Source organism: Hemitrygon akajei, chromosome 17 (genome assembly GCF_048418815.1).
Source record: "Hemitrygon akajei chromosome 17, sHemAka1.3, whole genome shotgun sequence".
In the NCBI taxonomy this organism is placed as follows: Eukaryota; Metazoa; Chordata; class Chondrichthyes; order Myliobatiformes; family Dasyatidae; genus Hemitrygon; species Hemitrygon akajei.
In genome coordinates, this window is record NC_133140.1 from 85,462,445 (window position 1) to 85,486,678 (window position 24,234).

The 24,234-nt window shown below is 44.6% G+C and overlaps 1 protein-coding gene across 2 annotated transcripts in view; it reads right to left on the minus strand.

Annotated features, from left to right (window-relative positions):
- Positions 1 to 14,055, minus strand: part of LOC140740868 (fatty acyl-CoA hydrolase precursor, medium chain-like) — a 92,148-nt gene extending 78,093 nt beyond the window's left edge. The window contains exons 1-2 of one of the 2 annotated variants that reach the window (XM_073070445.1): positions 13,974 to 14,055; positions 4,316 to 4,441 (exon numbers count right to left, since the gene is read on the minus strand). In XM_073070445.1, coding sequence (XP_072926546.1) covers positions 4,316 to 4,381 — 66 coding nt within the window. In that variant the 5' untranslated portion in view covers positions 4,382 to 4,441; positions 13,974 to 14,055. Of the gene's footprint in view, positions 1 to 4,315; positions 4,442 to 13,973 lie in introns of those variants that run through there. The other variant, XM_073070450.1, reaches the window with a different exon arrangement.
- Between the last annotated feature and the right edge of the window lie 10,179 nt (positions 14,056 to 24,234).

A 24,234-nucleotide genomic window follows, 5' to 3' on the forward strand; every position in this document is an offset into this window, starting at 1 on the left:
AAGATAGTAAGAAATGGCTTCCAGAGCCCATTGACACCTGAAGGGCTGCTTTGAGGTTACTGACTGGAACGTGCTTTGTGAACCACGTGGGGAGGACATCAATGGACTTACTGATTGCATCACTGGCTACATCAACCTCTGTGTGGACACTTAGACCATGAAGGCTGTTCACTGCTTCCCCAACAACAAACCATGGGTCACCAGTGAACTAAAGGCACTTCTCAACCACAAAAAGAGAGCCTTCAGATCAGGAGGCAGTGAGGAATAGAAACATGTGCAGAGGGAGCTAAAGGAGAAGATCAAGGTGGCTAAAGAGGAATACAGGAGAGAGCTGGAGAACAAGCTTGGGCAGAGTAGCACACGGGAGGTGTGGGGAAGCATGAAGAACATCACTGGCTTCAATCAGCCTAGCTGTAGAGCCTTGGAATGCAGCCACGAATGGGCTAATGAGTTAAACAGACAGACAGACAGACATACTTTATTGATCCCGAGGGAAATTGGGTTTCGTTACAGCCGCACCAACCAAGAATAGTGAAGAAATATAGCAATATAAAACCACAAATAATTAAATAATAATAAGTTAATCTTGCCAAGTAGAAATAAAGTCCAGGACCAGCCTATTGGCTCAGGGTGTTTGACACTCTGAGGGAGGAGTTGTAAAGTTTGATGGCCACAGGTAGGAATGACTTCCTATGACGCTCAGTGTTACATCTCGGTGGAATGAGTCTCTGGCTGAATGTACTCCTGTGCCTAACCAGTACATTATGGAGTGGATGGGAGTCATTGTCCAAGATGGCATGCAACTTGGACAGCATCCTCTTTTCAGACACCACCGTCAGAGAGTCCAATTCCACCCCCACAACATCACTGGCCTTACGAATGAGTTTGTTGATTCTGTTGGTGTCTGCTACCCTCAGCCTGTTGCCCCAGAACACAACAACAAACATGATAGCACTGGCCACCACAGCCTTGTAGAACATCCTCAGCACCGTCCGGCAGATGTTAAAGGACCTCAGTCTCTTCAGGAAATAGAGACGGCTCTGACCCTTCTTGTAGACAGCCTCAGTGTTCTTTGACCAGTCCAGTTTATTGTCCATTCATATCCCCAGGTATTTGTAATCCTCCACCATGTCCACACTGACCCCTTGGATGGAAACGGGGGTCACCGGTGCCTTAGCCCTCCTCAGGTCCACCACCAGCTCCTTAGTCTTTTTCACATTAAGCTGCAGATGATTCTGTTCCCACCACGTGACAAAGTTTTCCACCGTAGCCCTGTACTCAGCCTCATCTCCCTTGCTGATGCATCCAACTATGGCAGAGTTATCAGGAAACTTCTGAAGATGGCAAGACTCTGTGCAGTAGTTGAAGTCCGAGGTGTAGATGGTGAAGAGAAAGGGAGACAGGACAGTCCCCTGTGGAGCCCCAGTGCTGCTGACCACTCTGTCTGACACACAGTGTTGCAAGCGCACGTACTGTGGTCTGCCAGTCAGGTAATCAATAATCCAGGACACCAGGGAAGCATCCACCTGCAGCACTGTCAGCTTCTCACCCAGCAGAGCAGGGTGGATGGTGTTGAACGCACTGGAGAAGTCAAAAAACATGACCCTCACAGTGCTTGCAGGCTTGTCCAGGTGGGCGTAGACACAGTTCAGCAGGTAGACGATGGCATCCTCAACTCCTAGTTGGGGCTGATAGGCGTACTGGAGTGAGTCTAAGTGTGGCCTAACCATAGGCCGGAGCTGCTCTCGAACAAGTCTCTCCAGGGTCTTCATGATGTGGGAGGTCAATGCCACCAGTCGGTAGCCATTGGAGCCACTGGGGCGCGGCGTCTTCGGTACAGGAACGAGGCAGGATGTCTTCCACAGCACAGGAACCCTCTGGAGACTCAGGCTCAGGTTGAAGACATGGTGAAGAACTCCACATAGCTGGGGGGCACAGGCTTTGAGCACCCTGGGGCTGACACCATCCAGGCCTGCAGCCTTGCTTGGATGGAGACGTTTCAGCTGTCTTCTCACCTGTTCAGCTGTGAAGCCCACCGTGGTGGTTTCAGGTGAGGGAGGGGTGTAGTCATGAGAGGAGGGGTGGGAGGGGAGAGTGGAGTATGTGTTGGTTGGGGGCCGACAATAGAGGAATCATGTGGGGGATGGGCAGGGGCCACAGTGTCAAATCAGTTGAAGAACAGGTTAAGTTCGTTGGCCCTGTCCACACCGCCTTCAGCTCCTCTGTTGCTAGTTTGCCGGAACCCAGTGGTGGTCCTCATCCCACTCCAGACCTCTCTCATGTTGTTCTGCTGGAGTTTCCACTCAAGCTTCGTCCTATACCTGTCTTTAGCTTCCCTGATCTTGGCCTTCAGGTCCCTCTGTATTGTCCTCAGCTCCTCCCTATTTCCATCTCTAAACGCCCTCTTTTTAGCGTCCAGGATGTCCTTAATGTCCTTTGTTACCCATAGCTTCTTATTTGAATAACAAAGGACAGTTCTTGCCGGAACATTGCAGTTCACACAGAAGTTGATGTAACCAGTGATGCACTCTGTGAGCCCATCAATGTCCTCTCCATGTGGCTCACAGAGGGCCTGCCAGTCTGTCGCCTCAAAACAATCCTGGAATGCCTCATAAGCCTCCCCCGACCATTTCCTCACTGTCCTCGAGGTTGCAGGTTTACTCTTCACCAGAGGCACATAGCAGGGTTTGAGATGCACCAGGTTGTGATCTGACCTTCCCAGTGGGGGGAGGGGAGGGGAGCTGTATGCATCCTGAACGTTAGCATACATCAAGTCCAGGGTCCTCTCCCCTCTGGTTGTACAGCTCACATACTGCGTGAAGTTGGGCAGTGTTCTAGCCATGGTAACGTGGTTGAAGTCACCCGAGATGGTAATGAGGGCACTCGGGTGCTGGCTTTGTAATCCGGCTATGACGAATAAACCAATATAACCAATATAAACCAATTCTTCAGTAGGTTTGACAATTGCCCTCCTGTTCACACATCCCTCAGCACACCAGTCCAGGGGCCGAGGCTCCTAATGGTCTCTCAGCACCAGTGCCTCCACTCTTCCCTCCTCCCACCTGCTATTCAACATGTGGATGAACAACACAGGCTACCACTGTCTACATCCCCTCCTTGCCCTGCACCTACCATCCACACCTCCACATACCAACTGCTATCAAACTGATCTTCACCTCCCACCTTCCACCAGCTCCTCAGTCATCATGGACTCACCTTCACTACTGAGCAGGTGGGAAGGGCTCTGGGGAAACACAGACACGGCAAAGCATTGGGACCGGATGGTGTGAACCACAAGGTCCTGAAGGAGTGTGCTGAGCAGCTGTGTGGAGTTCTCCAGCGCATTTTCAATCTGAGTCTCAGCCTGGAAAGGGTCCCGGCTGTATGGAGAACATCATATTTGGTTCTAGTACCCAAGAAGGGCCAACTGAAAGCCTTGAATGATTACTGTCCAGTGGCCCTGACCTCACACATCATGAAGAGCCTAGAGAGGCTGATCCTGGCTCACCTCTGACCCCTGGTCAGAACAGCTCTCGATCCCCGGCAGTTTGCCTACCAACAGCACATCGGATTCGACAATGCTGTCATCTACCTGATGAATAGAGCCTACACACATTTGGATAAAATTTCTCAAGTGTATTCAATACCATACAGCCCTCATAGCTGGGGGAAAAGCTCTGTTCAATGCAGCTTGGCACTTCCATTGTATCCTGGACAATGGATTACCTGACTGGCAGACCACAGTTTGTGTGTTTTCAGAGCTGCGTGTCAGACATGGCTATAAGCAGCACTGGAGGCCCACAGGGGACTGTATTGACTCCCTTCCCGTTTACCCTTATACCAGGGACTTTTGATACAACACTGAGTTATGTCATCTGCAGAAATTCTCTGAGGACTCAGCAATAGTTGGGTGTATAAAGGGAGGTTGGGAGGCTGAATACAGGGATCTGGTGGAGGGCTTTGTTAAATGGTGCAAGCTGAATCATCGGCAGCTCAACATCAGTAAGGCCAAGGAGATGGTGATGGACTTTAGGAATACTAAGCCTGCTTTGCTCCCTGCTACTAGTGATGGTGAGGATGTGGAAATGGTAAGGACCTACATGTACCTGGGGGTACACCTGGATGACAGATTTGAGTGGAGCACCAACATAGAGGCTGTGGACAAGAAGGGTCAGATTTGCCTCTACTTCCTGAGGGGACTGAGGTCCTTTGGAGTATGCAGGCCTCTCCTTCACATGCACTCTCGTACATACACACACACCCACTGTCGCTCTACAGTAGCTGGTGTGCAACCACGTTGTTATGCAGCTCTTACCTTGAAGCGGGCAGGTAGAGATCGCAGCAGCTTGACTTTGATGGATAAGCCAATCAGTGTGGCCATACTGCAGTGAGGGATTGTTGGCGTGAAGGCGACTGACACACTGTTCTCTTGATCGACCACCTGGACAAGGACAGGCAAAGCAGGGTCAGTACAATGTGCAGAAACTCCTTGTTAGTCTGTCTCACAGGCAAACCTGCCTGAGGGGCAAAGCTGGAAGGTTCAGATTCTAGGATCAAGGCAACCTGTGACACCAGCAGTGTGAAAATTAGAATCAAAGTGTTTGTTCGTATCCACTGCTTTCTGAGTAACCTGTGAACATGGAAGGTTGAGGAGTTTTAGCAAGCCCCCACTGACACCCACCAATTTGTACATAGAAGCATCCCATCTCAATGCACCATAACTAGGTATGGCAACTGCTCTGCCCAAAACCCTCAGCATCTACTTCCTCAGAAGTTTGCAAAGATTCAGCATATCATCTAAAACTTTGACAAATTTCCATAGATGTGCAGTGGGGAGCAGAGTGACTGGCTGCATCATGGTCTGGTATAGAAACACCCAGGCACTTGAATGGAAAAGCGTACAAAAAATTAGAGGATATCTGACCCAGACCATCATGGGTAAAGGTACTGAGCACACCTACATGGAGCGCTGTCACAGGAAAGCAGCATCCATCAAGGACCTCCACCATCTCATTCATGTTCTCTACTCTACTCACTGCTGCCATCAGGAAGGAAGCACAGGAGCCTCAGAATCCACACCACCAGGTTCAGGAACAGATATTACCCCTTACTCATTAGGCTTTTGAACCAGAGGGATAACTTCATTCAACCTTGACACTGAACTGTCCCCACAACCTATGGACTCACTTTCAGGGACACTTCATTGCATGTTCTCAATATTGATTATGTTTTTTGTTTCTTAGTATTTACTATGAATGCCCACAATAAAATGAACCTCAGGGTTGTATATGATAAAATAAATGTATTTTGATAATTCATTGACTTTGAATGTTGAAAATGCAGAGAGTTGTTGATACAGCCCACTCCATGATGGAAACCAACCTGTCCTCCATGGACTCCTCGCCAGAAAGTCAAAGACCCCAGCACCCGGGACAGTCCATTCTCTTTTTTCCTCTTTCCCACTGGGCAAAAGATAGAAGAATCTGAAAACATACTGCTACATTCAAGGGCAGTTTCATTGTTAAACTCTTGAAAGGACCTCTTGTACAATAAGACAGACTCTTGACCACACAGCCTACGTAGAAACATAGAAAAGGTACAGCACAATACAGGTCCTTCGACCCACAAATTTGTGCTGAACATGTCCCTACCTTAAAATTACTAGGGTTACCCATAGCCGTCTATTTTTCTAAGCTCCATGTACCTATCTAAAAGTTTCTTAAAATACCCTATTGTATCCACCTACACCACTGTTGCTGGCAGCCCATTCCACGCACTCACCACTCTCTGCGTAAAAAACTTACCCCTGACATCTCCTCTGTACCTACTCCCCAGCAACTTAAACCTGTGTCCTCTTGTGGCAGCCATTTCAGCCCTGGGAAAAAGCCTCTGACTATCCACACAATCAATGCCTCTCATCATCTTATACACCTCTATCAGGTCACCTCTCATCCTCCATCGCTCCAAGGAGAAAAGGCCTCACTCAACCTGTTTTCATTATGCATGCTCCCCAATCCAGGCAACATCCTTGTAAATCTCCTCTGCACCTTTTCTATGGTTTCCACATCCTTCCTGTACTGAGGCGACTAGAATTGAGCACAGTACTCCAAGTGGGGTCTGACCAGGGTCCTATATAGCTACATTACCTCTCGGTTCCCAAATTCTATTCCACAATTGATGAAGGCCAATACACCATACGCCTTCTTAACCACAGAGTCAACCTGCGCAGCTGCTTTGAGCGTCCTAAGGACTCGGACCCCAAGTTCCCTCTGATCCTCCACACTGCCAAAAGTCTTACCATTAATACTATATTCTGCCATCATATTTGACCTCCAAAATGAACCACCTCACACTTATCTGGGTTGAACTCCATCTGTCATTTCTCAGCCCTGTTTTGCATCCTATCAATGTCCCGCTGTAACCTCTGACAGCAGTGGCGTATCTAAGGTATGGCAGGAATGGCACGTGCCCTGGGTGCCACTTGAAAAAGGGGGGGGGGGGTGCCACTGAGCAGTTTCTATTAAAGTCAGACAAGCCATCCTCAGATAGTGAAAAAAGAATTTTCTTCAGATGTATGATCTGTCTTTGATTATCATGGGCGAGAAGCACTAGGATGGCCTTATTTCAGAGCATTGTGTAAGAAGACCATGGAATGTTATTTCACGAAGAAGAAGGAAAATGGAGTTGAAGGACGGAAGAGACGAAAGTTGGAGGCAGAGGAAGCCAAGAAGTCGAGCAAGTTCTTCATTCCCTTCTTTGAAAAGCTGGAACAGCAAGTTCGACACATTCCATGGAGTCGCCCGCACCTGCTACAAGTTTGTTACAATCTGAAGGTGGATCAAGTACAAATGTGTCACAAGCCAAGGAGAAAGTCAAGTCAGATAAATCTGAGTATGATGAGATTAAAAGTGAGGCTGCCACAGAGAATGTGGACATGACAGGAGGGGAAGATGATGGTGGTGGTGATGTTGAGTTTATTGTCGAGATTTTACCTGACGAGATTGAACCTGACGACACTGATCCTCGAACTGTCATACCAGAAGTGATTGAACAGCATGACATCGGACTTCTGAGGTTCGATAAGGATATTGGAAAAGCAATTCTGCGTGACGCGTTGAGAACAGAAATAATAAAGCTGGGTTCAAAGTATTTCCAGACATTGAGGGGCCTTTCCGATCAACAAATAACCACTCAATGAACAAAACTTGGTTCAAGAGGAAATTGGGAAATGGTCGTGGTGAGGAAGTGACTCCCTCATGGCTGGTCTATTCCCCTTCTAAAAAGTCTGCATTTTGTATCTGTTGTCTTCTCTATTCCCGGTCAGACCATCAATCCTCATTGGAGCAGGAAAGTGGATTCAACCAGTGGAAAGCACCTGAAAGGATTAGTGTTCATGAAAATGCCAAGTATCATCGGGAATGCTTCTCACAGTGGAAAGAAATGGAAAGTTTTGTTTTACTGTCCTTTGGTACGTGTGACAATACAGATCAGTTTTATAGCTATATGAAGATTAGTTTTATTTGTCACATGCACACTGAAACACACAGTGAGATGCATCGTTTTCATCAACAACCAACACAGCCTGAGGCTGTGCTGGGGCAGCTGCCAAGTCTCTCCAGGCTTCCAGTGCCAACATAGCATGTCCACAGTTTACTAATCCGAAGCAGCATGTCTTTGGAATGTGGGAGGAAACTGGAGCCCCTGGAGAAAGCAAACCTGATCAGAGAAAGAACATACAAATTCCTCACTGACAGCAGCTGGAACTGAACCCCAATTGCTGGTAGATTCAGTGCCATAGAAATTCTTTTGAGGTTTTCAAGGAACCATGCGAAGAGAAAGCCATTACTCCACTGCCAAGTCCTACAAGTTCATCCCTGATCTGGGTCCTTTAATACCAGTGGTTCCTAAAATATATTAAGTTCATTCAGTACTAAAAATTCTGGCCACTTCTCGCTTTTCTTCCAGTCATGATGAAGGGTCTTGGCCCAAAACGTTGGCTGTTTACTCCCCTCCATAGTTGCTACCCACTCACCTGAGCTCCTCCAGCATTTTGTGTGTGATGCTCTTGATTCCCAGCATCTGCAGAATCTCTTGTGCTTACATATGAACTAATTCAGAATAGGTGGCAACTATTCATGCCTGCTCTGGGGTAGAACTAATCAACGATACCCTCACTCCTGGGACCTAAGGCATAAGACACAGGAGTAGAATTAGATCATTCAGCCCATCCATGGCTGATTTATCATCTCTGTCAATCCCATTCTTCTGTCTGCCCATAACTTTTGACACGAATCAAGAACTTATCAACCTCTGCTTGAAATATACCTAATATGGGGAGAAGGCAGGAGATTGGAGCTGAGAGAGAAATTTGGGTCAGCCATGATGAAATAGTGGAGCAGATTCGATGGGCCAAATAGCCTAATTCTGCTCCTAGATCTATGGTCTTATGCCCTTTTGTCATTGTTCTTTCTTTATCAATCTTTTTATTAATTAATAAAAGTACATATATATATATATAAACAAGAGGAGAATGATCTCAAATATCTATATCAATAACAATTCATATAAAAGGTAAAATAAACATTATCAAGATCATACATAGTATTAATCTAATAGTATGTAATAATAAGATAATCGATTCTCCTCTTATCATTCCATGAAAAGAAGAAAAAAGATAAAGAAACTTTTTTTTAAATTTTTTAATTAGTTTTTCAAAACATTTTACAAAATTAAAAACCCCAAATCCCAACGAGGAGCATTAATACAGAGCAAGGTTAAGCATACAATAACAATATGCTACACAGGAAGAGAATTTAACAAAAAAGCACCTAAATTAAAGACAAGTGAGCTTAGTGTCCTCCCCAAACCCCACAACACAAGAAAAAAAAAACAATTCCAGACCAACCACCACACAGTATAGAGAGTATAATTCCAGACAGTCAAACTCCCAGACTGTAAATACACTTAGCAACAGAGGATAATAATGCCTACTACCAGAAAAAAAAAGGGAGCTGAAAGCAAGGGACTGAAAAGAAAAAAAAACCCTAGTCAAGAGGAAGGTTATGAAAGTACTCGATAAAAGGCCCCCAGATCTTATGGAACTTTAAATCCGAATTGAGAACTGAATAATGAATTTTTTCGAGGTCCAAGCAGGCCATAATGTCGTTAAGCCATTGCGCATGAGTGGGCGGGGCAACATCTCTCCATCTAAGGAGGATCAAGCGTCTCGCCAGGAGAGAGGCAAAGGATAGTATTCGGCATTTGGTCGGACCCAGACATAAATCTGTCTCGCCCCAAAAACCGAACAGAGCAATTAAGGGGTTAGGTTCTAGGTGCTGATTCAGAATACCCGATAATGTAGTGAAGACATCTTTCCAGAATTTCTCCAAGCTAGGACAGAACCAGTACATGTGGATGAGAGAGGCCACGCCCCTCTTGCATTTATCACAGAGCGGACTAATGCCAGGGTAGAATCGAGATAGTTTAGATTTAGACATATGGGCTCTATGAACAATCTTAAACTGTAAGAGGCAATGGCGAGCACAAAGGGAGGTTGAGTTAACCGATTTGAGAACTGAGTCCCAGCTCTCCTCGGGTAAGGAGATATTTAAATCCTGCTCCCAGGCCGTTTTAATTTTATCCACAGGGGCCCGTCGTAAGGCTGCTAGTTTATCTCGGATAATTGAAATTAAACCTTTACCTAGTGGATTAATGGAAAGAAATAGGTCCATAGCATTTTTCGCAGGCATTTCAGGAAAGTTAGGAATTAAAGGAGCAGTAAAGTGTCGGATTTGGAGATATCTGAAAAAGTGAGCGTTAGGCAGGTTGAACTTAACGGAGAGCTGCTGAAAAGAAGCGAAGCGATTATCAATGAAGAGATCTTCAAAATGTCTACTGCCCTTCCTGTACCAAACATGGAATGCTGAATCGTACATAGTAGGTAAAAAAAGGTGATTATGTGCGACAGGGCTAGAAACGGAAAACCCCTGGAAACCATAGCATTTCCTGAACTGAGCCCATATACGCAAAGTGTGTCTAACCAGAGGATTAGCTATTGATCTGGGCAGACTGCTAGGGAGTGCAGAGCCAAGAAGTGCAGATATAGATAATTCTTTAGTGGAGCTCAACTCCATTGCCACCCAGTTAGGGCACTCGGGTTGACCGTGGAAGAAAGACCAGAAGGCAGCACAACGTATATTAGCTGCCCAGTAATATAAGCAAAAGTTAGGTAAAGCCATGCCACCCTCTTTTTTAGATTTTTGGAGGTGGATTTTATTAATTCTAGAGCGCTTATTCTGCCACAGATATGACAAAGTAATAGAGTCTAAGGAATCAAAAAAAGATTTAGGAATAAAAATTGGGATAGATTGAAATAAGTATACAAATTTGGGGAGAACATACATTTTGACGACATTGATACGATCTACCAAGGACATAGATAGAGGTGACCATTGTACCAGACTCTGTTTTGTAGCATATGAAAGGTTGACAAAGTTTTCACGAAAGAGATCTTTAAACTTCCTTGTGACTGTAATTCCAAGATAAGTAAATTGATTATGGACTACTTTAAAAGGGAGATCTCGAAATGTTAGTTCTTGTGCTTCTTTATTAATTGGGAAAAGTTCACTCTTATGTAAGTTGAGTTTATAGCCAGGGATCTGGCTAAACTGGTCAAGAAGTGAAAACATTAGAGGTAAGGATGTAGATGGATATGAGAGAAAGAGTAGTAAGTCATCAGCATAGAGAGAGACTTTATGTTCAACACCCCCTCTCCAAATCCCGGTCAGTTCAGGACATTTTCGAAATGCTATCGCCAGAGGTTCTATAGCCAAATCAAAGAGAAAGGGACGGGTGCCACGTTTGAGATTGAATACTTGGGATTTCTGAAAGTTAGTTAAAACAGAAGCAGTAGGACACAGGTACAGCAATTGGATCCAAGAGATGAAACTTTGGCCGAGGTCAAATTTTTCTAAGACTGCAAAAAGGTAGTTCCACTCTATACAATCAAATGCTTTCTCCCCATCAAGGGAGATAACACATTCTGGAGTCCCAGTTGGAACTGAGTATAAAATATTAAATAGACGCCGAATGTTAAAAAAAGGGAGACGGTTTTTAATAAAGCCTGTTTGGTCATCAGAGATAATGGAGGGAATAACGGTTTCTAATCTATGAGCCAACACTTTAGCTAAGATCTTTACATCAACATTGAGCAGAGAGATCGGCCTGTACGAGGAACACTCTGTTGGGTCTTTGCCTTTTTTTAAAAGAAGAATAATAGATGCCTCATTGAAAGTGGGTGGCAATTTGCCGTAGTTAAACGAATCAGATAATACTGAAAGTAACTGAGGAGAAAGAAGTGAGGAGAATGATTTATAAAATTCTACAGGGAACCCATCAGGTCCAGGAGATTTCCCTGAGGACAGTGCAGAAATTGCAGAAGATATTTCTTCTAGTGATATAGGCGCATTAAGTTTGGCTTTGAAATCAGATGAAAGTGAGGGGATATTCAGATTCTGTAAAAATTGATCCACAGAGATATTGTCATTCAGGGATTCAGAGGAATAAAGCCGAGAATAAAAATTTTTAAATGCGTCATTAATTTCTAAATGATCTGATGTAAAGTCTCCGTTCTCCTTCCGGATCTTTGTAATATGTTGTTTGGCTTTAGAACGCCTCAGCTGATTGGCTAGGAATTTACCAGACTTATCCCCATGAATGTAAAAGCGGCTCTTGCTTTCGAGAAGTTGGCGTTCGACAGGTTGAGTGGACAGAAGGTTAAATTTAGTTTGGAGTTCAACGCGCATCTTGTATGATTCAGGGTTCTTAGTTTGGGCATATAATTGATCCACATCTTTAATCTGGTTAATGAGGTCTGCTCGATCTGCACGGGATCTTCTATTGAGATTTGCTGTGTAAGAGATTATTTGACCCCTCAAATATGCTTTCATGGCATCCCAGACAATCTGGGATGGCACTTCAGGTGATGTATTAGTGTTAAAATAGAAGGTTATCTGGTCTTTAATAAATTTTACGAAATCATCATCCGATAATAAAGTTGAATCGAACCGCCAGTGTTTGTTCCTCTGAGGGAGACTGGGAAAGTTCAGAGAGAGGGTAATTGGGGCATGGTCAGAAATCAGTATACTCTGATAGTCACAGGTGTGGGCAAATGGGATAAGTTGGTTATCGAGTAGGAAATAGTCAATTCTAGTGAAGGTATGGTGAACATGTGAGAAAAAGGAATAATCTCTCTCCGTAGGATGGAGGAAACGCCATATATCAGAGATACCAAAATTAGAGAGAAACGACTGAATAGCTAAGGCAGATTTGGTAGGTGACCTGGTAACAGAGGACGATCGGTCCAGTTTAGGATCCAACCAACAGTTAAAGTCACCACCCAATATAAGAGAGTATGAGTTTAAGTCTGGTAGTGAGGAAAAAAACTGTTCAAAAAAGTTAACATCATCAAAGTTGGGGGCATACAGGTTTGCTAGTGCAACTTTAGTGTTATATAGTTTACCAGAAACAATAATAAAACGGCCATTTGTGTCCGATATTTTATTATGGAGTTCAAAAGGAATATTTGAGTTACTAAGAATGGAGACTCCCCTAGCTTTAGCGGCAAAGGATGAGTGAAAATGCTGACCCGCCCACTTGGACAGAAGCCGGGAGTTATCGAAACAACGAATATGAGTTTCTTGGAGGAAAGCAATGTCAGCTTTGAGTTGTTTAATATGTGCGAATACCTTCCTCCTTTTAACAGGGTGGTTCAGTCCCTTTACATTTCAGCTCACGAATTTAAGTGCACTAGCCATTATCAATTACTAATGCATAAAAGGCAGCAGGCATATAAAAAATCAAGCGGTACAATAGCAGTCTGGGAGCAGAGATGTAAACATAGATTCGTAAGGTCAAAATATAAACATGTCCTAAACAATAAAGAAATGTTGGAACTGGAAAATCCACCCCACCCACACAACCCAAAACTAGACGGCTACCAAAACAAGTAGCTAGCTCTACCAGAAAAATTAACCCAAATACAACTTCCAGATCTATGTCATTGACAGCAGTTCCGTATAAATGCTATAACAAACAGTAACTAATTTATGCACTAGAAAACATAACTACAGATTAGAACACCTTCTGCCGAGATATACAACTTAATACAGAGCGAATCGGAAGAAAACCAAAACTAATCTACCCGCGAGATATTATAGAAGAATAAAGTAAGAGAAAGGGAAAAAAAAGGTAAGAAGGAAGAAGAAAAAAAAGAGGAAGGGGAAAATTGTAAATTCAAGACGAGTATTTATCAACCGTTTACCGAGAAGGGAGAAAAAAACATTCAGAGAATGGAAAAAAAAGGGGATGAAGAAAAGAAAAAGATAAAATAAATAAGTATTTAAAACAGAGGAAAAATAAATCAGCAGTTGAACTGTGAACCGACAAACAGGGAGGCCTTCACTAAAGACTTCAAACCTCCAAAACAGGTTAGATTTAGTTGTAGAACTCTGTAGATAAAGTTATACAGAGGTAAAAATAGATTACACACACACCAAATCCCGGGAGAGATTGTCAACAGCCTTTAGAGTTTCAGTGAATAATGTCTGAGTGATTCAAGTGAATTCTGAGTCCAGAGAAAGTAATTTTACTACGAGGAGTACTTATCCACCATTTTAGGAGGTCCGATCAGATTCCGAAGATGACTGGATATCCGGGAGACTTGCCACAAATGCTTCAGCTTCCCTCGCTGATTTGAACCACTTGAATTCCCCGGTATTAAACTTGATTCTTAGGTCAGCAAGATTACGAAAGGAAGGTTTGAAACCATGATCAAAAAGCACTTTCATTACGCCTTTATACTCAGCGCGCATCTTTAAGGTCTGGGGTGCAAAATCTTCCACAAAGCGAATGGTTGTATCCTGGAAAGAAAAAGAGCCTCTGCGACGTGCCTCCACAATCAGACTGTGTTTTACCTGGTATTGATGGAAACACAAGACTACTGGTCGCGGACGGGAGCCCAGAATTCCGGGAGAGACATGGACTCTGTGTGCCCGTTCCAGCTCGGGCGGGTTTGAAAGCAGATCCTTCCCGAATATCTCACAGAGAAACTCGGCGAAAAACTTCACGGTTGGTCCCTTTTCAGTCGCCTCTGGTAATCCCAGAATTCTGATGTTGCAGCGTCTGCTACGATTTTCGAGATCCACCATTTTGGAAAGAAGTTTATTAGATTTTTCCTCTAAGCTGGAACAGAGAGTCTCCAAGTATCGAACCCGACTTTCTAAAGCTTCAGAAGTCGAATCGATGCGAGATAAGTGTTCAGCATGTTTGTCCACTTTATCGTTGATCCGATCCAGTTTCTCTTCTAACTGTTTGAAAGCGGTTTTAATTTGCTTTAAGATTTCGTCTCAGAGATTTTCAAACGCCTCCATCGTCACATCCGACGAGGTCGTAGTTTCTTTTCTCCCGGATTTAGGACTCTTGCTAGACATTGTAGGTTAGATATATTCACAGGCAAGTAAGAGATACCAAAATAGTTCCTAACTAAGCTTTATAAAATGGAGACATTTAGTGCAAAGGTAGCGACAGTAACGGAACAAAAGTTCGGAGCAGCTAAGCGATGGCCATCTTACCGGAAGTCCCAAGAAACTTTTTTAATTTTAGTAAACTTTAAAAAACCCTTTAAACAAAAAAAACTAATGAAAAAAGAGAACTGGGCAGCTCAAACTGAGAGTGGAGGCAAGAAAAAAGAAAAACTTTCTGATCAAATCCAACGTTTCGAGAAGGTAACTGGAAGAGCCATAAATCAAAGCATATGAAAATATTGAATAAAAGGTGGCCAAGTTTCCTCAAGTTTAAAGGACGTATCAAATGTCCAACTTCTTATTTTCTCTAAACTTAAACAGGGCATAATGGAAGTAAGTAGGTGGATTAGAATCCTTCCATTTAAGCAAAGTGGCTCTCCTAGCCAATAAAGTTGTAAAAGCTATCATCCGTTGAGGGGAAACAGGAATATATCCTGTTTCCGATGGAATGATCCCAAAAAGTAAATTCGGTTGTAGATCCAAATGCAAGACTTTTGATAAAGTTTTAAAGACTTCTTTCCAAAAATTCTGCTCCTACATCTATGGCCTTATGCCCTTTTGTCATCAGGGACATGGTACAGGGGCCTGAAGACTAACATTCTTCATTTGAGAAAGAGCTTCATTCCCTCCACTGTCAGATTTCTGGACAGTCATGAATCCAACCTCAGTTGATAGCTCTGGATCTCTGTTCCTGGAATTGAGAAGAATGAGGGGAAATCTCACTGAAACATACGAATATTGAAAAGCTGAGACAGAGAGGGCATGGAGGATGCTTCTGAAAGTGGAGAAAGTCTAGGTCCAGAGGGCACAGCTTCACAATAGGAGGCGTCCCTATAGAACAGAGCTGAGGAGGAATTTCCTCAATTTCTTCAGCCAGAGGGTGGTGAAACTGTGGAATTCATTGCCACAGATGGCTGTGGAGACCAAGTCAATGGGTGTATTTAGAATGGAAGTTAATAGGTTCATGGTTAGTCAGGGTGTTAAAAGTGACAGGGAGACGACAGGAGAATGGGGTTGAGAGGGTTAATGAATCAGCCATGATGGAATGGTGGAGCAGACTTGGTGGGCTGAATGACTTGATTCTGCTTCTCTATCTTATGTCTTATTATTCCTCCTTGTGTATTAATTTCAAATTTTATGTTGTAACAAGAATCATCCTTTGTAATACTGATCAGAGAGACACAGAGAAGTACCGACAAGTACCTTTATTGTCTCAATGGAAGAACACGTGAACTTGCATAACCAATACCTGTGCACACGCCAACTAATTTTTCCTGACTTTCTGTGACCAGTCAAAGAACAGAAAATATAATACCAGTTAAATAGGAGCATCTGCTGCTGGCCACATATTCCTTGTAGTCCCATTTTTAATCTCCACGTGTCCGTGGGATCCTTCTCATCTGCAACGGTTGTTCTCCCAGTTATCACCACCAGCACATTTGAAGCATCTGCTTTTATATTCATTTCTTACCAGATCAAATATTGCAATCCAGTATCATTGGCTGTATGTAGGTCATGTGTCTGACCTTTAACACCTTTACATTGCAGGCCAACATCCATTTATTGCCCCCTTCCCAGCAAGTGAGAATTGGTCATTTATGGTTCTTTGTTCTCAATCAGCCACCAACTTGAAACTTGCGGACCAACATTGACAATGTTATATCCAACCGAAGAACACCTCACAAATAACTTCTTATTTGGAAATGATCCCCAGTTCAGCAGATTACCTGAGGCATCATGTCTCCTTTAAGACATTGATCAAGTCAAGAGACTGACTTACAAAATGGAGAACCCAGTCTTCTTCATAAAATGGCAGCCTCCATCTCCTCCCTCATGGCAAGAACAAAGGCAATTGGTCATCTGCTTCAACTGTTCTTGATTCATTTGAATTCACTTATTTGCAGACTGTAGTTCTTTCTGGCCAGCAATGTCATGCGCTGTATTGTGGCCACATAGCAACAAATTTCATGATTGGTCAATGATAATAAAGCTTACTCTGATTAAATCTAACATTCAAAGTGCCAGATTCAGTACCTTCTCTGGGATTTGTAACCCTTGCACCATGTAATAGAAACTTCTCTTAACCTTAAAGGCAAGAGGAGAGCAGGAATGTAGAGATGTGCTGGTTGGATGAGAAAGTTGTGTCTGATGAAGTGGGGCAAACCCTGGTTGGACCACAGATGGAATATAGTGTTCAGTTCTGGTCATCTCATTACAGGAAGGATGTGGAAACTTTAGAGAGGGTGTGAAAGGAATTTTCCAGGATGCTGTGTGGGGATTGGAGAGCATGTTTTATGAGTAAAGGTTGAGCGTGTCAGGGTTTTTCTCTTTGTAGCGAAGGAGGATGAGAGGTGATTGATGGAGGTGTTCAAGATACAAGGAATAGGTAGAATGGACAGCTAGGGCTGAAATGCTAATATCAGGTGATTGGATGAGAGCACAGGGGCGATGGTAGAGGTAGCTGTTTTTTCACAGAGAGTGGTGGGTGTGTGGAATGCACTGCTGGAGCTGGGGGTAGGGTTGGGGGAGGTGGTAGTGGCAGATACATTGCAGACATTTAAAGGACTCTTGCATAGGTAAATGGATGATAGAGAAATGGAGAGTTATGTGGGAGGGAAGGGTTAGATTGATCTTAGAGTAAGTTTAAAGGTCGGCACAAAATTGTGGGCCCAAGGGCCTGTACTGTACTGTAATGTTCTATGTTCTATTTTTAAGCTGCAACTCCCCCAGAATATTCATCCAATATGGTCCAACAAGTGTATTTCAAATAAAATCAAAGTCAAGTTTAATTAACGATTAACCATAGCTAAATACTGCTGAATGAAATAGCGTTCCTCTGGGGCCAAGGTGCAAAACATACACGGCACATTCAAACTAAACATATGTACTGTATACTTGACAGTTGTAACACTGGGAGGGAGGTCTGTGAAAGAATTTGAACAACAAGATAAGAATGTGCCAGTACAGATCAGCAAACAGGACGGGTGGGTGAATGAACGGTGAGAGTTCGGGTTATTCAGCGAGATCAGGTCTTTTTGGTTGCAACTCCACGCCTCCCAAGATCAACCTTTACCCAGCGTGTTATGTTCAAAGTGCACAGAAAAGAACTTGGTTTAAAATGTGCAATGTCACAGGTTTCACTGGTGTTTGTAGGATACTTCAGCACAGAAACAGGCCCTTCGGCCCATCTAGCCCATGCAGATCTGACCTTCTACCAAGACCCATTGACGTGCACCCGGACCACGGCCCTCCATACCTCATTTATCCATCTATCTACCCAATTTTCTCTCACAATGTTACAAATGAACCCGCATCCGCAACAGCCAGTGGCAGCTCATTCCACACTCACACCACTGGAAAATCGGAAATGTTACTCCGCTATTTAAGAAGGGTGGGAAGCAGCAGAAAGGAAATGAGAGACCTGTTAGCCTGACATCAGTGGCTGGGAAGTTGTTGGAATTGATTGTTAGGGATGAGATTACGGAATACCCGGAGGCACATGACAAGATAGGCCAAAGCCAACATGGTTTCCTGAAAGGAAAGTCCTGCCTGACTAACCTACTGCAATTCTTTGAGAAAATTACAAGCAGGGTAGACAAAGGAGATGCAATAGACGTGGTGTACTTGGATTTTCAGAAGGCCTGTGACAAGGTGCTACACATGAGGCTGCTTAGCAATGTAAGAGCCCATGGAATTACCGCGTGGGTGGAGCATTGGCTGGTTGGCAGAAAACAGAGAGTGGGAATAAAGGGATCCGATTTTGGCTGGCTGCCGGTTACCAGTGGAGTTCCACAGGTGTTGGGACCGCAGCTTTTTACGATGTATGTCAATGATTTGGACTATAGGATTAATGGATTTCTGACTAAATCTGCCGATGATACAAAGAAAGGTGGAGGAGCGGGTAGTGTTGAGGAAACAAATGGCAGATACAGACAGACTAAGATAGTTTAGGGGAATGGGCAAAGAAGTGGCAAATGAAATACAATGTTGGAAAGTGTATGGTCATGCACTTTGGTGGAAGAAATAAACGGGTGAACTATTATTTAGATGGGGAGAGAATTCAAAATGCAGAGATGCAAAGGGAATTGGGAGTCCTTGTGCAAGATACCCTGAAGGTTAAACTCCAGGTTGAGTCAGTGGTGAAGAAGGCAAATGCAATGTTGGCATTCATTTCTAGAGGTACAGAATATAAGAGCAGGGATGTGATATTGAGGCTTCATAAGGCACTTGCGAGACCACACTTGGAGTATTGTGTGCAATTTTGGGCTCCTTATTTTAGAAAGGATATACTGACACTGGACAGGGTTCAGAGAAGATGCACGAGAATGATTCCAGGAATGAAAGGGTTTACCGTATGAGGAATGTCTGGCAGCTCTTGGGCTGTATTCCCTGAAGTTCAGGAGAATGAGGGGGGATCTCATAGAAACATTCCAAATGTTAAAAGGCCTGAACAGGTAAGATATGGCTAAGTTATTTCTCATGGTAAGGGATTCTAAGACAAAAGGGCATGACTTCAGGATTGAAGGATGTTGTTTTAGAACAGAGATGCGGAATTTGTTGCCACAAGTGGCTGTGGAGGCCAGATCATTGGCTGTATTAAAGGCAGAGGTAGATAGGATTAGCCAGGGCATCAAAGGGAATGGAGTGAGAGCAGGAGAGTTGGGATGACTGGAAGAATTGGATCAGCCCATGATTGAATGGCAGAGCAGACTCAATGGGCCGATTGGCCTACTTCTGCTCCTATATCTTATGGTCTTATGGACATCGCAGTCATTGGAACAGAGATTGGCGACATTTATGACACTCGTCTGGAAGCATCCAGGGCCATTAGAGCCATGAATGAAGATGCGAGATCCATGTTTGGAGGCAGATGATCAAATTGAGGTCTGAGTGGGAGATGAGAGGGATAGTGGATCTCCCAGTGGCCACACATTTTAATTCCACGTCCCATTCCCATTCCGATATGTCAATCCATGGCCTCCTCTACTGTCAAGATGAAGCCACACTCAGGTTGGAGGAATACCTTATATTCTGTCTGGGTAGCCTCCAAACTAATGGCATGAACATTGATTTCTCTAACTTCCGTTAATGCCTCTCCTCCCCTTCTTACTGCATCCCTATTTATTTATTTTTATTTTTTATATATATTTTTTCCTTTCTCTTTTTCCCTCTCACAATAATTCCTTGCCTGTTCTCCATCTTCCTCTGGTGCTCCCCTCCCCTCTTCTTTCTTCCATGGCCTTCCGTCCTATGAAGCTCCCCCTTTTCTAGCTTTGTATCCCTGTTGCCAATCAACTTCCCAGATCTTAGCTTCATCCCTTCCCCTCCTGTCATCTTGGGTCTCCCCCTCCCCCTCCCACTTTCAAATCTCTTACTATCTCTTTTTTCCGTTAGTTCTGACAAAGGGTCTTGACCTGAAACGTCAACTGTACTTCTCCCTATAGATGCTACCTGGCCTGCTGCATTCCACCAGCATTTTATGTGTTGCTTGAACATCCTTGTACATTTTTTCTGCAATCTTTCTAGTTTTACCATGTTTTTCCTATAACAAGGTGACAAAAACTGTTTGCCAATAACTTAACTTCAACATAATGTCTCAACTCCCATGTTCAACTCTAATGCCAACTCCACGTAAGCATTTTTTACCACCCTGTCTACATGTAACACTGCTTTCAATGAACGATGCACCTGGACTCTGAGCTATCTCTATTCCATGACACTCTTTAGTACACATCTATTAATATCACTAGTCCTACACTGGTTTGACTTTCTAATGTAAATTGATGTTCATGCCATCAGGTTGGAGTCTACCCAGACTAGCGTCCTACCTGATGGGACAAGTATTGATTTATCTAACTTCTGGATATCACTTCCCCTGGCCATCTCTTTCTCCATTCCCCATTCTGGTACCCTTCTCCTTACTTGCCCATCATTCTCTCTGGTTCCCTTCCTCATTTCCTTTCCTCCATGGTCCACTGTCCTCTCCTCTTAGATTCCTTCTTCTTTAGCCCTTTACCCCCACCTGGTCTCACCTATCACCTGCCATCTTGCACTCCTCCACCCCCAACCTTCTTATTCTAGCTTCACCCCCCTCCTTTTAATCCTGATGAAGGGTTTTGTTCTGAAACATTGACTGTTTATTCCCTCCATAGATGCTGCCTGACCTGCTGAGTTCCTCCAGCATTTTGCGAAAGTTCCTCTGTTTTTCCAGCATCTGTAGAATCTCTTGTGTTTATGACTTTCTAATGTTCTCAGGTGCAGTGTAATGCTCCACTGGAAGGGATGTAAAAGACCTCGTGGAGATTCTCGATTTCAGAGGAGTATGAAGTGATGACAGGGACGATCAACAGGAATCTGAGACAATCCGCTCATGGGCAAAACACAGGGAGAGATGTTCGACAAGCTACTTACTGTGGAATGGAACCAGAGTAGACTCCCATGGGGAAGAGCTCTAGAGCGATGAAACAAACCAGTCAGGCGGTATAAACGGAGGGAAGCATGGAGACAAAATCTGGGTGAAATCCTGCCTTCTCAGGTAAAAGAAACGCAAGAAGTTTGCTACTAGAAGTATAATAAATAGATCGATACCTTATTGATCTCAAAGGAGTTTACAGTGTCACAGTAGCATTACAAGTGCACAGATATAAATATTAGAAATGAAGTAAAAAAGAATAAAAAATAAGTGACCCAAACTGCCTAATAGAAGGGGATGATCACTTCCCTGGCTATAGGTTGACTCATTATAGAGCCTAATGGCCAAGGGTAAGAATGACCTCATATAGCGCTCTTTGGAGCAGTGCGGTTGTCTTAGTCTATTACTAAAAGTGTTCCTCTGTTCAGCCAAGGTGGCGTGTAGAGGGTGAGAAACATTGTCCAGAATTGCCAAGATTTTCTGTTGGGTCCTTTATTCTACCACAGCCTCCAGTGTATCCAGTTTGACTCTAATAATAGAGCCAGCATTTTTAATCAGTTTATTGAGCTTGTTGGCATCACTCGTCTTGATGCCATTACCCCAGTACACCACCGCATAGAAGATTGTAGTGGCAACAACAGACTGATTGAACTTGTGAAGGAGAGTCCTACATACTCCAAAGGACCCTCAGTCTCCTCAGGAAGTAGAGGTGACTCTGGCCCTTTCTTCTACACTGCCTCTGTGTTGGTGCTGTACTCAAGTCTGTCATCCAGGTGCACCCCCAGGTACTTGTTGGTCCTCACCACATCCACGTCCTCACAATCAATAGTAACAGGGAGCTGTGCAGGCCTTGTCTCCCCGAAGTCCATCAACATCTCCTTTGTCTTGCTGATGTTGAGCTGGAGATGATTCAGCTTGCACCATTTGACAAAGTCCTCCACCAGGGCCCTCTATTCATCCTCCTGTCCTCTCGCTATACACCATTTATAATATATTTTGCAAGACTTTGTTAGAGAAATTCAGAGATAAGGAGTGAGTGCAGCAAAATCAAGCTGTGCTCTTATTGATAGGCCGGCAGGATTGAGGGGACATTCCATCTCCCCCTTGAAAACTTTTGCCACATAAAAGTTTTCAATAAAAACTTTGAAGGAACAGAGGGATCTCTGGAAACACAGAGGGACGTTGGAGACGCCAAGGGACCTCTGGAGGAAAGGAAGGATCTTTGGGTCAAGTTGCTATGCAACTTGTTAGGGTAGTTAAGAAGGTGTATAGAATGTTGGCCTTTATCAGTCGGGTGATTGAGATTGAGTTGAAGAGTTGTGAGGTAATGTTGCAGCTTTATAAAAGCCTAGTTGACTACACTTGGGAGTATTGTGTTACTTCTGGTTGCCTCATTGGTGGAAGAATCTGGGAGATCTAGAGGGTGTGGAGGACATTTACAAGGATGCTGCCTGGATTGGAGAGCATGTCATGAGGATAGATTATGAGAGTCAGGGCTTTCCTCAGGAGCAAAGGGGGATGAGAAATGACCTGACAGAGGTGTACAAGATGATAAGAGGCATAGATTGAGTGGACAGCCAGAGACTTTTCCCCAGGGAGGAAATGGGTAATGCAAGGGGCAATTATTTAAGGTGATTGGACGAAAGATTATGGGAGATGTTAGACGTAGTTGTTATTTTTACACAGAGAGTGGTGGGTGTGTGGAATGCCATATTGGGGTGGTGATAGAGCCAAATACATTAGGGGCATTTAAATAACTCTTAGAAAGGCACATGGATGACAGAAAAATGGAGGGTTTTGTGGGAGGGAGAGGTTAGATTGATCTTAGTGATGGTTAAAAGATCAGAACAACATGCTGGGCCAAGGGGCCTGTACTGTGCTCTAATGCTCGGTGTTCTAACGAGGATTATTCCTGGGCCGAGGGGCCTGTACCGTGCTCTAATGCTCGGCGTTCTAACGAGGATTATTCCTGGGCCGAGGGGCCTGTACCGTGCTCTAATGCTCGGCGTTCTAACGAGGATTATTCCTGGGCCGAGGGGCCTGTACCGTGCTCTAATGCTCGGCGTTCTAACGAGGATTATTCCTGGGCCGAGGGGCCTGTACCGTGCTCTAATGCTCGGCGTTCTAACGAGGATTATTCCTGGGCCGAGGGGCCTGTACCGCGCTCTAATGCTCGGCGTTCTAACGAGGATTATTCCTGGGCCGAGGGGCCTGTACCGCGCTCTAATGCTCGGCGTTCTAACGAGGATTATTCCTGGGCCGAGGGGCCTGTACCGTGCTCTAATGCTCGGCGTTCTAACGAGGATTATTCCTGGGCCGAGGGGCCTGTACCGTGCTCTAATGCTCGGCGTTCTAACGAGGATTATTCCTGGGCCGAGGGGCCTGTACCGTGCTCTAATGCTCGGCGTTCTAACGAGGATTATTCCTGGGCCGAGGGGCCTGTACCGTGCTCTAATGCTCGGCGTTCTAACGAGGATTATTCCTGGGCCGAGGGGCCTGTACCGTGCTCTAATGCTCGGCGTTCTAACGAGGATTATTCCTGGGCCGAGGGGCCTGTACCGTGCTCTAATGCTCGGCGTTCTGTGGTGAACTAGATATACCTGTCTGACTGCTCCTGTGGCTCCTCCCAAGACCCTGCTGACTACCCCTGTGGCTCCTCCCACAGACCCCTGTATAAAGGCGACTGTAGCCTGCTACTCTCCCTCATTTCCCCAGGATGTAGTGTTGTTCTTCAGTCAATAAAAGCCGATATCTCACTTCCTAAGTCTCGGCGTGAGTTATTGATGGTGCATCACGTTCTAACGAGGATTATTCCTGGGCCGAGGGGCCTGTACCGTGCTCTAATGCTCGGCGTTCTAACGAGGATTATTCCTGGGCCGAGGGGCCTGTACCGTGCTCTAATGCTCGGCGTTCTAACGAGGATTATTCCTGGGCCGAGGGGCCTGTACCGTGCTCTAATGCTCGGCGTTCTAACGAGGATTATTCCTGGGCCGAGGGGCCTGTACCGTGCTATAATGCTCGGCGTTCTAACGAGGATTATTCCTGGGCCGAGGGGCCTGTACCGTGCTCTAATGCTCGGCGTTCTAACGAGGATTATTCCTGGGCCGAGGGGCCTGTACCGTGCTCTAATGCTCGGCGTTCTAACGAGGATTATTCCTGGGCCGAGGGGCCTGTACTGTGCTCTAATGCTCGATGTTCTAACAGGATTATTCCTTGAAACCAGAAAAAAATGCGGACAAG